The sequence below is a fragment of the Oncorhynchus masou genome, chromosome 32 (genome assembly GCF_036934945.1).
Source record: "Oncorhynchus masou masou isolate Uvic2021 chromosome 32, UVic_Omas_1.1, whole genome shotgun sequence".
Lineage (NCBI taxonomy): Eukaryota > Metazoa > Chordata > Actinopteri > Salmoniformes > Salmonidae > Oncorhynchus > Oncorhynchus masou.
In genome coordinates, this window is record NC_088243.1 from 92,453,861 (window position 1) to 92,469,584 (window position 15,724).

General features: G+C 42.1%; 1 protein-coding gene across 2 annotated transcripts in view; it reads left to right on the top strand.

Moving 5' to 3' along the window:
• LOC135526801 (vascular endothelial growth factor receptor 3-like) overlaps nt 1-15,724 on the top strand; it is a 397,127-nt gene that overhangs the window by 123,855 nt on the left and 257,548 nt on the right. For both annotated transcript variants that reach the window (XM_064955467.1, XM_064955466.1), the window contains exons 2-3: nt 5,136-5,232; nt 14,298-14,686. In XM_064955467.1, coding sequence (XP_064811539.1) covers nt 5,136-5,232; nt 14,298-14,686 — 486 coding nt within the window. The remainder of the gene's footprint in view (nt 1-5,135; nt 5,233-14,297; nt 14,687-15,724) is intronic.

Genomic DNA, 15,724 nt, shown 5'->3' on the forward strand with positions numbered 1-15,724 from the left:
ATAGACAGTAGTTATATAGGATGGTGTGTATAGACAGTAGTTATATATAATGGTGTGTATAGACAATAGTTATATAGGATGGTGTGTATAGACAGTAGTTATATAAGATGGTGTGTATAGACAGTAGTTATAAAGGATGGTTTGTATAGACAGTATAGAAAGTAGTTATATAGGATGGTGTGTATAGACAGTAGTTATATAGGATGGTGTGTATAGACAGTATAGACAGTAGTTATATAGGATGGTGTGTATAGACAGTAGTTATATAGGATGGTGTGTATAGACAGTATATACAGTAGTTATATAGGATGGTGTGTATAGACAGCAGTTATATAGGATGGTGTGTGTATAGACAGTATATACAGTAGTTATAGAGGATGGTGTGTATAGACAGTAGTTATATAGGATGGTGTGTGTATAGACAGTATAGACCGTAGTTATATAGGATGGCGTGTATAGACAGTAGTTATATAGGATGGTGTGTATAGACTCTCGTTATATATAATGGTGTGAATAGACAGTAGTTATATAGGATGGTGTGTATAGACAGTACTTATATAGGATGGTGTGTATAGACAGTATAGACAGTAGTTATACAGGATGTTGTGTATAGACAGTATAAACAGTAGTTATATAGGATGTTGTGTATAGACAGTATAGACAGTAGTTATATAGGATGGTGTGTATAGACAGTAGGTATATAGGATGGTGTGTATAGACAGTATAGACAGTAGTTATATAGGATGGTGTGTATAGACAGTAGTTATATAGGATGGTGTGTATAGACAGTAGTTATATATAATGGTGTGTATAGACAATAGTTATATAGGATGGTGTGTATAGACAGTAGTTATATAGGATGGTGTGTATAGACAGTAGTTATATAGGATGGTGTGTATAAACAGTATATACAGTAGTTATATAGGATGGTGTGTATAGACAGTAGTTATATAGGATGGTGTGTATAGACAGTAGTTATATAGGATGGTGTGTATAGACAGTATAGACAGTAGTTATATAGGATGGTGTGTATAGACAGTAGTTATACAGGATGGTGTGTATAGACAGTATAGACAGTAGTTATATAGGATGGTGTGTATAGACAGTAGTTATACAGGATGGTGTGTATAGACAGTATAGACAGTAGTTATATAGGATGGTGTGTATAGACAGTATAGACAGTAGTTATATAGGATGGTGTGTATAAACAGTATATACAGTAGTTATATAGGATGGTGTGTATAGACAGTAGTTATATAGGATGGTGTGTATAAACAGTATATACAGTAGTTATAATAGGATGGTGTGTATAGTCAGTAGTTATATAGGATGGTGTGTATAGACAGTAGTTATATAGGATGGTGTGTATAGACAGTAGTTATATAAGATGGTGTGTATAGACAGTAGTTATAAAGGATGGTGTGTATAGACAGTATAGAAAGTAGTTATATAGGATGGTGTGTATAGACAGTAGTTATATAGGATGGTGTGTATAGACAGTATAGACAGTAGTTATATAGGATGGTGTGTATAGACAGTATAGACAGTAGTTATAAAGGATGGTGTGTATAGACAGTAGTTATATAGGATGGTGTGTATAGACAGTATAGACAGTCGTTATAAAGGATGGTGTGTATAGACAGTAGTTATATAGGATGGTGTGTATAGACAGTCGTTATAAAGGATGGTGTGTATAGACAGTAGTTATATAGGATGGTGTGTATAGACAGTATAGACAGTAGTTATAAAGGATGGTGTGTATAGACAGTAGTTATAAAGGATGGTGTGTATAGACAGTGTAGACAGTAGTTATAAAGGATGGTGTGTATAGACAGTAGTTATAAAGGATGGTGTGTATAGACAGTCGTTATAAAGGATGGTGTGTATAGACAGTAGTTATATAGGATGGTGTGTATAGACAGTATAGACAGTAGTTATATAGGATGGTGTGTATAGACAGTATAGACAGTAGTTATATAGGATGGTATGTATAGACAGTATAGACAGTAGTTATATAGGATGGTATGTATAGACAGTATAGACAGTAGTTATATAGGATGGTATGTATAGACAGTATAGACAGTAGTTATATAGGATGGTATGTATAGACAGTATAGACAGTAGTTATATAGGATGGTATGTATAGACAGTATAGACAGTAGTTATATAGGATGGTGTGTATAGACAGTAGTTATAAAGGATGGTGTGTATAGACAGTCGTTATAAAGGATGGTGTGTATAGACAGTAGTTATATAGGATGTTGTGTATAGACAGTATAGACAGTAGTTATATAGGATGGTGTGTATAGACAGTATAGACAGTAGTTATATAGGATGGTATGTATAGACAGTATAGACAGTAGTTATATAGGATGGTATATATAGACAGTATAGACAGTAGTTATATAGGATGGTATGTATAGACAGTATAGACAGTAGTTATATAGGATGGTGTGTATAGACAGTATAGACAGTAGTTATATAGGATGGTGTGTATAGACAGTATAGACAGTAGTTATATAGGATGGTATGTATAGACAGTATAGACAGTAGTTATATAGGATGTTGTGTATAGACAGTATAGACAGTAGTTATATAGGATGGTGTGTATAGACAGTATAGACAGTAGTTATATAGGATGGTATGTATAGACAGTATAGACAGTAGTTATATAGGATGGTATGTATAGACAGTATAGACAGTAGTTATATAGGATGGTATGTATAGACAGTATAGACAGTAGTTATATAGGATGGTGTGTATAGACAGTAGTTATATAGGATGGTGTGTATAGACAGTATAGACAGTAGTTATATAGGATGGTGTGTATAGACAGTATAGACAGTAGTTATATAGGATGGTGTGTATAGACAGTAGTTATATAGGATGGTGTGTATAGACAGTAGTTATATAGGATGGTGTGTATAGACAGTATAGACAGTAGTTATATAGGATGGTGTGTATAGACAGTAGTTATATAGGATGGTGTGTATAGACAGTAGTTATATAGGATGGTGTGTATAGACAGTATATACAGTAGTTATATAGGATGGTGTGTATAGACAGTATAGACAGTAGTTATATAGGATGGTATGTATAGACAGTATAGACAGTAGTTATATAGGATGGTATGTATAGACAGTATATACAGTAGTTATATAGGATGGTATGTATAGACAGTATATACAGTAGTTATATAGGATGGTGTGTATAGACAGTAGTTATATAGGATGGTGCTCCCCAAAAGCACTTGATGATGACAGAAGTGCTACGGGTCAATAGTCATTCAGTTAAGTTACCTTTTCTTTCTTAGGTACAGGAACAATGGTGGACCCCAGGGCACTTTACAGGATCTGTCTCCAAAATAGCACCCTACTCTCTAGAAAATGCACCTATTTTGACCAGGGCCCTATACCTAGTGGGCCCTGTATACAGGGAATATGGTGCTGTTTGGGACTCAGGCAGGTAATGGCATTCCAGAGCGACATCATTTATATCACTTCTAACCACATTACCAGAGTTAATGAAACAGTGATGAATCAGGAAGCTATAGGCTTAATGATCATTTTAGAGGAAAGTGGGGTGAGGAGAGAGCAGTGAGAGCAAGGTAAAAGAGGAGAGAGGAGGAGAGAGGGGAGAGGAGAGAGAGGAGAGAGAGAAGAGAGAGAGGAGGAGAGAAGAGAGAGGAGAGAGGAGAGAAGAGAGAAGAGAGAGCGGAGAGAGAAGATAGAGAAGAAAGAGAGGAGAGAGCAGAGAGAGCAAGGTGAAAGAGGAGAGAGAGAAGAGGAGAGAAGAGAGAGAAGAGAGGAGAGAGAGCAAGGTGAAAGAGGAGAGAGGAGGAGAGACGGGGAGGAGAGGAGAGAGAGAGAAAGAGAAAGGAGAGAGAGAGAGAAGAGATAGGAGAGAGAGAGAAGAGAGGAGAGAGAAGAGAGGAGAGAAGAGAGAGAGAGAGAGGAGAGAGAGAAGAGGGGAGAGAGAGGAGAGAGAGAGAGAGAGGAGAGAGGAGAGAGAGAGAGAGAGAGAGGGAGGAGAGAGGGGAGAGAGAGAGATAGAGAGAGAGAGGGGGAGAGAGAGAGCAGGGTGAAAGAGGTGAGAGAGAGAGAGAGATGAAATAAGGAGAGAGGGAGAGAGAGAGAGAGAGAGAGAGAGGATGGAGAGAGAAAGACGAGAGAGAGAGAGCAGGGTGAAAGAGAGAGAGAGGAGGAGAGAGAGAGAGAGAGAGAGAGAGAGAGAGAGAGAGAGAGAGAGAGAGAGAGAGCAGGGTGAAAGAGGTGAGAGAGAGGAGAAGAGGAGAGAGAGGGGAGAGAGAGCGGGACAGAGAGAAAAAGAGGAGAGAGAGAGAGCAGGGTGAAAGAGGAGAAAGAGAGGAAAGAAGGAGAGCGAGTGAAAGAGGGAGAGAATTGAAAGACATTTGTCTGTTTGGGTGTTTCTCAGACCGGGTGGTGCTGGGGTGTGTGTCTGGGTGTTTCTCAGATCCGGGTGGTGCTGGGGTGTGTGTCTGGGTGTTTCTCAGACCGGGTGGTGCTGGGGTGTGTGTATCTGGGTGTTTCTCAGACCGGGTGGTGCTGGGGTGTGTGTCTGGGTGTTTCTCAGACCGGGTGGTGCTGGGGTGTGTGTCTGGGTGTTTCTCAGACCGGGTGGTGCTGGGGTGTGTATCTGGGTGTTTCTCAGACTGGGTGGTGCTGGGGTGTGTATCTGGGTGTTTCTCAGACCGGGTGGTGCTGGGGTGTGTATCTGGGTGTTTCTCAGATCCGGGTGGTGCTGGGGTGTGTATCTGGGTGTTTCTCAGACCGGGTGGTGCTGGGGTGTGTGTCTGGGTGTATTGTGCTGCTCTATTCCTGCAGATTGCCTTACAGCCATATATATCTATATTACAGCCCTTGAGCTAAGTGGAATACAGTGTCATATAATGAATAACATTTGATAGCATTGGTTGATTACATCCTGCCGCTGTCGGGTTGAGTTCCTAATCGATTTGACACTGAGGAGGCTTGACAGAGCCGACAGGCAGAGATTACTAAACCAATAACCACCAGTTGATATTTATTCGTATCTGAAATGTAAATCTGTTTCTCATCCAATGAAATCAGTGATTTGAGTGTCAGAGCATATGATTTTTGTTTTTGTTACATGAGGTCTGGTGATTGGCTACTCTATGACTCCGCCCACCATTGACAGCCACAAAGGAGACCTCGTGATCCACGCAGATGAAACACTGACCATCACATGCAGGTAGAGTACAGTGTGTGTGTGTGTGGCTGCTAGAATGTGTGTTGAATGAACAACATAAACGGATGTGTAGAATTGCCTTGCTTTTCTCCAGGGGGAAACCCACCATCCCATCATCCACCACGAATGTAGAGCACAGCTGTCTAATCCACCATCACATTATACAGAGTGGTGTAGAGGTTAAACAGCTGTCTAATCCACTGTCACATTATACAGCAGCTGTCTAATCCACCATCACATTATACAGAGTGGTGTAGAGGAGGTTAAACAGCTGTCTAATCCACCATCACATTATACAGAGTGGTGTAGAGGAGGTTAAACAGCTGTCTAATCCACCATCACATTATACAGAGTGGTGTAGAGGTTAAACAGCTGTCTAATCCACCATCACATTATACAGAGTGGTGTAGAGGTTAAACAGCTGTCTAATCCACTGTCACATTATACAGAGTGGTGTAGAGGTTAAACAGCTGTCTAATCTACCATCACATTATACAGAGTGGTGTAGAGGAGGTTAAACAGCTGTCTAATCCACTGTCACATTATACAGAGTGGTGTAGAGGAGGTTAAACAGCTGTCTAATCCACTGTCACGTTATACAGAGTGGTGTAGAGGAGGTTAAACAGCTGTCTAATCCACCATCACATTATATAGAGTGGTGTAGAGGAGGTTAAACAGCTGTCTAATCCACTGTCACGTTATACAGAGTGGTGTAGAGGAGGTTAAACAGCTGTCTAATCCACTGTCACGTTATACAGAGTGGTGTAGAGGAGGTTAAACAGCTGTCTAATCCACTGTCACATTATACAGAGTGGTGTAGAGGAGGTTAAACAGCTGTCTAATCCACTGTCACGTTATACAGAGTGGTGTAGAGGAGGTTAAACAGCTGTCTAATCCACCATCACATTATACAGAGTGGTGTAGAGGTTAAACAGCTGTCTAATCCACTGTCACATTATACAGAGTGGTGTAGAGGTTAAACAGCTGTCTAATCCACCATCACATTATACAGAGTGGTGTAGAGGTTAAACAGCGGTCTAATCCACCGTCACATTATACAGAGTGGTGTAGAGGTTAAACAGCTGTCTAATCCACTGTCACATTATACAGAGTGGTGTAGAGGTTAAACAGCTGTCTAATCCACCATCACATTATACAGAGTGGTGTAGAGGAGGTTAAACAGCTGTCTAATTCACCATCACATTATACAGAGTGGTGTAGAGGAGGTTAAACAGCTGTCTAATCCACCGTCACATTATACAGAGTGGTGTAGAGGTTAAACAGCTGTCTAATCCACTGTCACATTATACAGAGTGGTGTAGAGGTTAAACAGCTGTCTAATCCACTGTCACATTATACAGAGTGGTGTAGAGGTTAAACAGCTGTCTAATCCACTGTCACATTATACAGAGTGGTGTAGAGGTTAAACAGCTGTCTAATCCACCGTCACATTATACAGAGTGGTGTAGAGGTTAAACAGCTGTCTAATCCACTGTCACATTATACAGAGTGGTGTAGAGGTTAAACAGCTGTCTAATCCACCATCACATTATACAGAGTGGTGTAGAGGAGGTTAAACAGCTGTCTAATTCACCATCACATTATACAGAGTGGTGTAGAGGAGGTTAAACAGCTTTCTAATCCACCGTCACATTATACAGAGTGGTGTAGAGGTTAAACAGCTGTCTAATCCACTGTCACATTATACAGAGTGGTGTAGAGGTTAAACAGCTGTCTAATCCACTGTCACATTATACAGAGTGGTGTAGAGGTTAAACAGCTGTCTAATCCACTGTCACATTATACAGAGTGGTGTAGAGGTTAAACAGCTGTCTAATCCACTGTCACATTATACAGAGTGGTGTAGAGGTTAAACAGCTGTCTAATCCACTGTCACATTATACAGAGTGGTGTAGAGGTTAAACAGCTGTCTAATCCACCGTCACATTATACAGAGTGGTGTAGAGGTTAAACAGCTGTCTAATCCACTGTCACATTATACAGAGTGGTGTAGAGGTTAAACAGCTGTCTAATCCACCATCACATTATACAGAGTGGTGTAGAGGAGGTTAAACAGCTGTCTAATTCACCATCACATTATACAGAGTGGTGTAGAGGAGGTTAAACAGCTGTCTAATCCACCGTCACATTATACAGAGTGGTGTAGAGGTTAAACAGCTGTCTAATCCACTGTCACATTATACAGAGTGGTGTAGAGGTTAAACAGCTGTCTAATCCACTGTCACATTATACAGAGTGGTGTAGAGGTTAAACAGCTGTCTAATCCACTGTCACATTATACAGAGTGGTGTAGAGGTTAAACAGCTGTCTAATCCACCGTCACATTATACAGAGTGGTGTAGAGGTTAAACAGCTGTCTAATCCACTGTCACATTATACAGAGTGGTGTAGAGGAGGTTAAACAGCTGTCTAATCCAGTGTCACATTATACAGAGTGGTGTAGAGGAGGTTAAACAGCTGTCTAATCCACCATCACATTATACAGAGTGGTGTAGAGTTTAAACAGCTGTCTAATCCACTGTCACATTATACAGAGTGGTGTAGAGGAGGTTAAACAGCTGTCTAATCCACTGTCACATTATACAGAGTGGTGTAGAGGAGGTTAAACAGCTGTCTAATCCACCATCACATTATACAGAGTGGTGTAGAGGAGGTTAAACAGCTGTCTAATCCACTGTCACATTATACAGAGTGGTGTCGAGGTTAAACAGCTGTCTAATCCACTGTCACATTATACAGAGTGGTGTAGAGGAGGTTAAACAGCTGTCTAATCCACTGTCACATTATAAAGAGTGGTGTAGAGGTTAAACAGCTGTCTAATCCACTGTCACATTATACAGAGTGGTGTAGAGGAGGTTAAACAGCTGTCTAATCCACTGTCACATTATACAGAGTGGTGTAGAGGTTAAACAGCTGTCTAATCCACCCTCACATTATACAGAGTGGTGTAGAGGTTAAACAGCTGTCTAATCCACTGTCACATTATACAGAGTGGTGTAGAGGTTAAACAGCTGTCTAATCCACTGTCACATTATACAGAGTGGTGTCGAGGTTAAACAGCTGTCTAATCCACTGTCACATTATACAGAGTGGTGTAGAGGAGGTTAAACAGCTGTCTAATCCACTGTCACATTATACAGAGTGGTGTAGAGGAGGTTAAACAGCTGTCTAATCCACCATCACATTATACAGAGTGGTGTAGAGGAGGTTAAACAGCTGTCTAATCCACTGTCACATTATACAGAGTGGTGTCGAGGTTAAACAGCTGTCTAATCCACTGTCACATTATACAGAGTGGTGTAGAGGAGGTTAAACAGCTGTCTAATCCACTGTCACATTATACAGAGTGGTGTAGAGGTTAAACAGCTGTCTAATCCACCGTCACGTTATACAGAGTGGTGTAGAGGTTAAACAGCTGTCTAATCCACTGTCACATTATACAGAGTGGTGTAGAGGAGGTTAAACAGCTGTCTAATCCACCATCACATTATACAGAGTGGTGTAGAGGAGGTTAAACAGCTGTCTAATCCACTGTCACATTATACAGAGTGATGTCGAGGTTAAACAGCTGTCTAATCCACTGTCACATTATACAGAGTGGTGTAGAGGAGGTTAAACAGCTGTCTAATCCACTGTCACATTATAAAGAGTGGTGTAGAGGTTAAACAGCTGTCTAATCCACTGTCACATTATACAGAGTGGTGTAGAGGAGGTTAAACAGCTGTCTAATCCACTGTCACATTATACAGAGTGGTGTAGAGGTTAAACAGCTGTCTAATCCACCCTCACATTATACAGAGTGGTGTAGAGGTTAAACAGCTGTCTAATCCACCGTCACATTATACAGAGTGGTGTAGAGGTTAAACAGCTGTCTAATCCACTGTCACATTATACAGAGTGGTGTAGAGGAGGTTAAACAGCTGTCTAATCCAGTGTCACATTATACAGAGTGGTGTAGAGGAGGTTAAACAGCTGTCTAATCCACCATCACATTATACAGAGTGGTGTAGAGTTTAAACAGCTGTCTAATCCACTGTCACATTATACAGAGTGGTGTAGAGGAGGTTAAACAGCTGTCTAATCCACTGTCACATTATACAGAGTGGTGTAGAGGAGGTTAAACAGCTGTCTAATCCACCATCACATTATACAGAGTGGTGTAGAGGAGGTTAAACAGCTGTCTAATCCACTGTCACATTATACAGAGTGGTGTCGAGGTTAAACAGCTGTCTAATCCACTGTCACATTATACAGAGTGGTGTAGAGGTTAAACAGCTGTCTAATCCACCCTCACATTATACAGAGTGGTGTAGAGGTTAAACAGCTGTCTAATCCACTGTCACATTATACAGAGTGGTGTAGAGGAGGTTAAACAGCTGTCTAATCCACTGTCACATTATACAGAGTGGTGTCGAGGTTAAACAGCTGTCTAATCCACTGTCACATTATACAGAGTGGTGTAGAGGAGGTTAAACAGCTGTCTAATCCACCATCACATTATACAGAGTGGTGTAGAGGAGGTTAAACAGCTGTCTAATCCACTGTCACATTATACAGAGTGGTGTCGAGGTTAAACAGCTGTCTAATCCACTGTCACATTATACAGAGTGGTGTAGAGGAGGTTAAACAGCTGTCTAATCCACTGTCACATTATACAGAGTGGTGTAGAGGTTAAACAGCTGTCTAATCCACCGTCACATTATACAGAGTGGTGTAGAGGTTAAACAGCTGTCTAATCCACTGTCACATTATACAGAGTGGTGTAGAGGAGGTTAAACAGCTGTCTAATCCACTGTCACATTATACAGAGTGGTGTAGAGGAGGTTAAACAGCTGTCTAATCCACCATCACATTATACAGAGTGGTGTAGAGGAGGTTAAACAGCTGTCTAATCCACTGTCACATTATACAGAGTGATGTCGAGGTTAAACAGCTGTCTAATCCACTGTCACATTATACAGAGTGGTGTAGAGGAGGTTAAACAGCTGTCTAATCCACTGTCACATTATAAAGAGTGGTGTAGAGGTTAAACAGCTGTCTAATCCACTGTCACATTATACAGAGTGGTGTAGAGGAGGTTAAACAGCTGTCTAATCCACTGTCACATTATACAGAGTGGTGTAGAGGTTAAACAGCTGTCTAATCCACCCTCACATTATACAGAGTGGTGTAGAGGTTAAACAGCTGTCTAATCCACTGTCACATTATACAGAGTGGTGTAGAGGAGGTTAAACAGCTGTCTAATCCACTGTCACATTATACAGAGTGGTGTCGAGGTTAAACAGCTGTCTAATCCACTGTCACATTATACAGAGTGGTGTAGAGGAGGTTAAACAGTGTCTAATCCACTGTCACATTATACAGAGTGGTGTAGAGGTTAAACAGCTGTCTAATCCACTGTCACATTATACAGAGTGGTGTAGAGGTTAAACAGCTGTCTAATCCACTGTCACATTATACAGAGTGGTGTAGAGTTAAACAGCTGTCTAATCCACTGTACAGAGTGGTGAGGTTAAACAGCTGTCTAATCCACTGTCACATTATACAGAGTGGTGTAGAGGTTAAACAGCTGTCTAATCCACTGTCACATTATACAGAGTGGTGTAGAGGTTAAACAGCTGTCTAATCCACTGTCACATTATACAGAGTGGTGTAGAGTTTAAACAGCTGTCTAATCCGCTGTCACATTATACAGAGTGGTGTAGAGGTTAAACAGCTGTCTAATCTCACATTATACAGAGTGGTGTAGAGGAGGTTAAACAGCTGTCTAATCCACTGTCACATTATACAGAGTGGTGTAGAGGTTAAACAGCTGTCTAATCCACTGTCACATTATACAGAGTGGTGTAGAGGAGGTTAAACAGCTGTCTAATCCACTGTCACATTATACAGAGTGGTGTAGAGGAGGTTAAACAGCTGTCTAATCCACTGTCACATTATACAGAGTGGTGTAGAGGAGGTTAAACAGCTGTCTAATCCACTGTCACATTATACAGAGTGGTGTAGAGGAGGTTAAACAGCTGTCTAATCCACTGTCACATTATACAGAGTGGTGTAGAGGAGGTTAAACAGCTGTCTAATCCACTGTCACATTATACAGAGTGGTGTAGAGGAGGTTAAACAGCTGTCTAATCCACTGTCACATTATACAGAGTGGTGTAGAGGAGGTTAAACAGCTGTCTAATCCACTGTCACATTATACAGAGTGGTGTAGAGGAGGTTAAACAGCTGTCTAATCCACCATCACATTATACAGAGTGGTGTAGAGGTTAAACAGCTGTCTAATCCACCATCACATTATACAGAGTGGTGTAGAGGAGGTTAAACAGCTGTCTAATCCACTGTCACATTATACAGAGTGGTGTAGAGGAGGTTAAACAGCTGTCTAATCCACTGTCACATTATACAGAGTGGTGTAGAGGAGGTTAAACAGCTGTCTAATCCACTGTCACATTATACAGAGTGGTGTAGAGGTTAAACAGCTGTCTAATCCACCCTCACATTATACAGAGTGGTGTAGAGTTTAAACAGCTGTCTAATCCACTGTCACATTATACAGAGTGGTGTAGAGGAGTTTAAACAGCTGTCTAATCCACTGTCACATTATACAGAGTGGTGTAGAGGAGGTTAAACAGCTGTCTAATCCACTGTCACATTATACAGAGTGGTGTAGAGGAGGTTAAACAGCTGTCTAATCCACTGTCACATTATACAGAGTGGTGTAGAGGAGGTTAAACAGCTGTCTAATCCACTGTCACATTATACAGAGTGGTGTAAAGGAGGTTAAACAGCTGTCTAATCCACCATCACATTATACAGAGTGGTGTAGAGGTTAAACAGCTGTCTAATCCACCATCACATTATACAGAGTGGTGTAGAGGAGGTTAAACAGCTGTCTAATCCACTGTCACATTATACAGAGTGGTGTAGAGGAGGTTAAACAGCTGTCTAATCCACTGTCACATTATACAGAGTGGTGTAGAGGAGGTTAAACAGCTGTCTAATCCACCATCACATTATACAGAGTGGTGTAGAGGAGGTTAAACAGCTGTCTAATCCACTGTCACATTATACAGAGTGGTGTAGAGGAGGTTAAACAGCTGTCTAATCCACCATCACATTATACAGAGTGGTGTAGAGGAGGTTAAACAGCTGTCTAATCCACCGTCACATTATACAGAGTGGTGTAGAGGAGGTTAAACAGCTGTCTAATCCACCATCACATTATACAGAGTGGTGTAGAGGAGGTTAAACAGCTGTCTAATCCACTGTCACATTATACAGAGTGGTGTAGAGGAGGTTAAACAGTTGTCTAATCCACCATCACATTATACAGAGTGGTGTAGAGGAGGTTAAACAGCTGTCTAATCCACTGTCACATTATACAGAGTGGTGTAGAGGAGGTTAAACAGCTGTCTAATCCACCATCACATTATACAGAGTGGTGTAGAGGAGGTTAAACAGCTGTCTAATCCACCATCACATTATACAGAGTGGTGTAGAGGAGGTTAAACAGCTGTCTAATCCACCATCACATTATACAGAGTGGTGTAGAGGAGGTTAAACAGCTGTCTAATCCACCATCACATTATACAGAGTGGTGTAGAGGAGGTTAAACAGCTGTCTAATCCACCATCACATTATACAGAGTGGTGTAGAGGAGGTTAAACAGCTGTCTAATCCACCATCACATTATACAGAGTGGTGTAGAGGAGGTTAAACAGCTGTCTAATCCACTGTCACATTATACAGAGTGGTGTAGAGGAGGTTAAACAGCTGTCTAATCCACCATCACATTATACAGAGTGGTGTAGAGGTTAAACAGCTGTCTAATCCACCATCACATTATACAGAGTGGTGTAGAGGTTAAACAGCTGTCTAATCAACTGATTTAGCAGACGGATAAGAGCGTCTGCTAAATGACTTAAATGTAAATGTTAATGTTAGGCTGCTGAGGTGATGGCAATCACCCATAAAAGGAGAAGCCCATGTTCATGTCCAAGAAGAGAAGCCCATGTTCATGTCCAAGAAGAGAAGCCCATGTTCATGTCCAAGAAGAGAAGCCCATGTTCGTCGTACCCTGGATAAGAATTGAGCTGTTCTGGACTGCAGGTCCTGAATGGTTGGTGATATAGTTGAGGAAGTACAGGCATACGGACAAGATGCCCATCGGGTGAACCAACCTTAAACCCCAAGAGATGCCCATGGGGTGAACCAACCTTAAACCCCAAGAGATGCCCACGGGGTGAACCAACCTTAAACCCCAAGAGATGCCCACGGGGTGAGCCAACCTTAAACCCCAAGAGATGCCCACGGGGTGAACCAACCTTAAACCCCAAGAGATGCCCACGGGGTGAACCAACCTTAAACCCCAAGAGATGCCCACGGGGTGAGCCAACCTTAAACCCCAAGAGATGCCCACGGGGTGAACCAACCTTAAACCCCAAGAGATGCCCACGGGGTGAACCAACCTTAAACCCCAAGAGATGCCCACGGGGTGAGCCAACCTTAAACCCCAAGAGATGCCCATGGGGTGAACCAACCTTAAACCCCAAGAGATGCCCATGGGGTGAACCAACCTTAAGAGAAAGCAGAAGGACCTTGAAGAAATAAAACTGCCTTGAGGGAAGAAAACCTTGAGAGGAACCAAGCTCTCCTCTTGTCTGATTGGCTAGTCATGCGCTGCGTGAGGCAGATGGTGTCCGAGTTGTACCCGACTGCTGTATCCGCTTCTCTCTGGGGAGGTGTGGGGACAAGGTGAAAAATAAGAAAGGGAGAAAAAAACACGCATACACACACACACACACACACACACACCCACACACACACACACACACACACACACACACACACACACACACACACACACACACACACACACACACACACACACACACACGCACTCTTTCACAATCTGTCGCAGTCGCTAATGTCACACACCAGACATTTGCACAGTACTAACCTGTTCTGATTGGTTAAAAACATAATTGACCCATTTGTGACCTCTCACTTAACCTTTCCTCTAACCCCTAACCTCTGACCTCCAGGGGTCAGCGTACTCTGTCCTGGGTGTGGCCTGAGACGACCCTGGTGGGAGAGGAGCTGACTGACCGTCAGGCCGGACCCATGCCCAGCAGAGCCCCAGGGAGAGAGGCCGAGACTGGGTCTGGAACCCCTGTTTGTACCCCCGGGGCTGGGGCTGTGGGAGACCACCTCGTGGCCGCGGAGGGGGCTGGTACACCTGCTTCGGTCCCTGTCCAGAGAAGGGGAGTCAGCATCCTGGAGTGTCCAGGGGAGCCTGGAAGGCCGTATTGCAAGACGCTGGTCCTCACTGGAGCTAAAGGGAATGATACAGGGTACTACCGCTGTTACTACAGAGATGTCAAGGCCGTCATCGACGGGACCACGGCTGCTACTCTATATGTGTTTGTCAGAGGTGAGAGGAGCGTTTTATACAGAGAGACAGGTGGACGCATGCACACATCCTGTTGCTTTACACACACACACACACACACACACACACACACACACACACACACACACACACACACACACACACACACACACACACACACATACGGATACAAGCATTCACACACACACACACACCCACACGGATACAAGCATTCACACACACACCCACACAGATACACGCATTCCCACACACACACACACACACACACACACACACACACACACACACACACACACACACACACACACACACACACACACACACACACACACACACACACACATACACACACACCCACCCATTTGTGTACTACATCATCCATTTGTGTACTACATCATCCATTTGTGTAATACATCATCCATTTGTGTACTACATCATACATTTGCGTACTACATCATCCATTTGTGTACTACATCATCCATTTGCATACTACATCATCCATTTGCGTACTACATCATCCATTTGTCTATTACGTCATCCATTTGTCTACTACGTCATCCATTTGTCTACTACGTCATCCATTTGTCTACTACGTCATCCATTTGTCTACTACGTCATCCATTTTGTATGATATATTACATCCTGCAATTTATTTTAGAAAAAAAGAAATACAACTGTGATGCTTATGATATGTTACGAATATAATTCAGACAATATGTTACAAATTTGTTTAGCTAAAGATCATAAACTGCATCTTTAATCTATATGGTTCACCAACCTCAATCACCAAATCACCCAATACTTGTGTTTTTATCTGTAAACCAAAGCAATCTGGAGTCTTCTCCGTCCAAGATATCGAGAGGTAGTTGAAATTCATAATATCAGTGTGTTCCCGTTAAAGTGCCAGTCATTTGGCTCGCTAGTGATTGGTTAATCTGTTCCATCTCTGGACCTGAACAGTTGCTGAGGTATGGTTTATCTATCCATCTATTTCAGTCCAGTTCTGTTGTCGTGCCTTGAGTCTGACCCTGTCAGCATCCCAAATATTTCCCTGCTCCC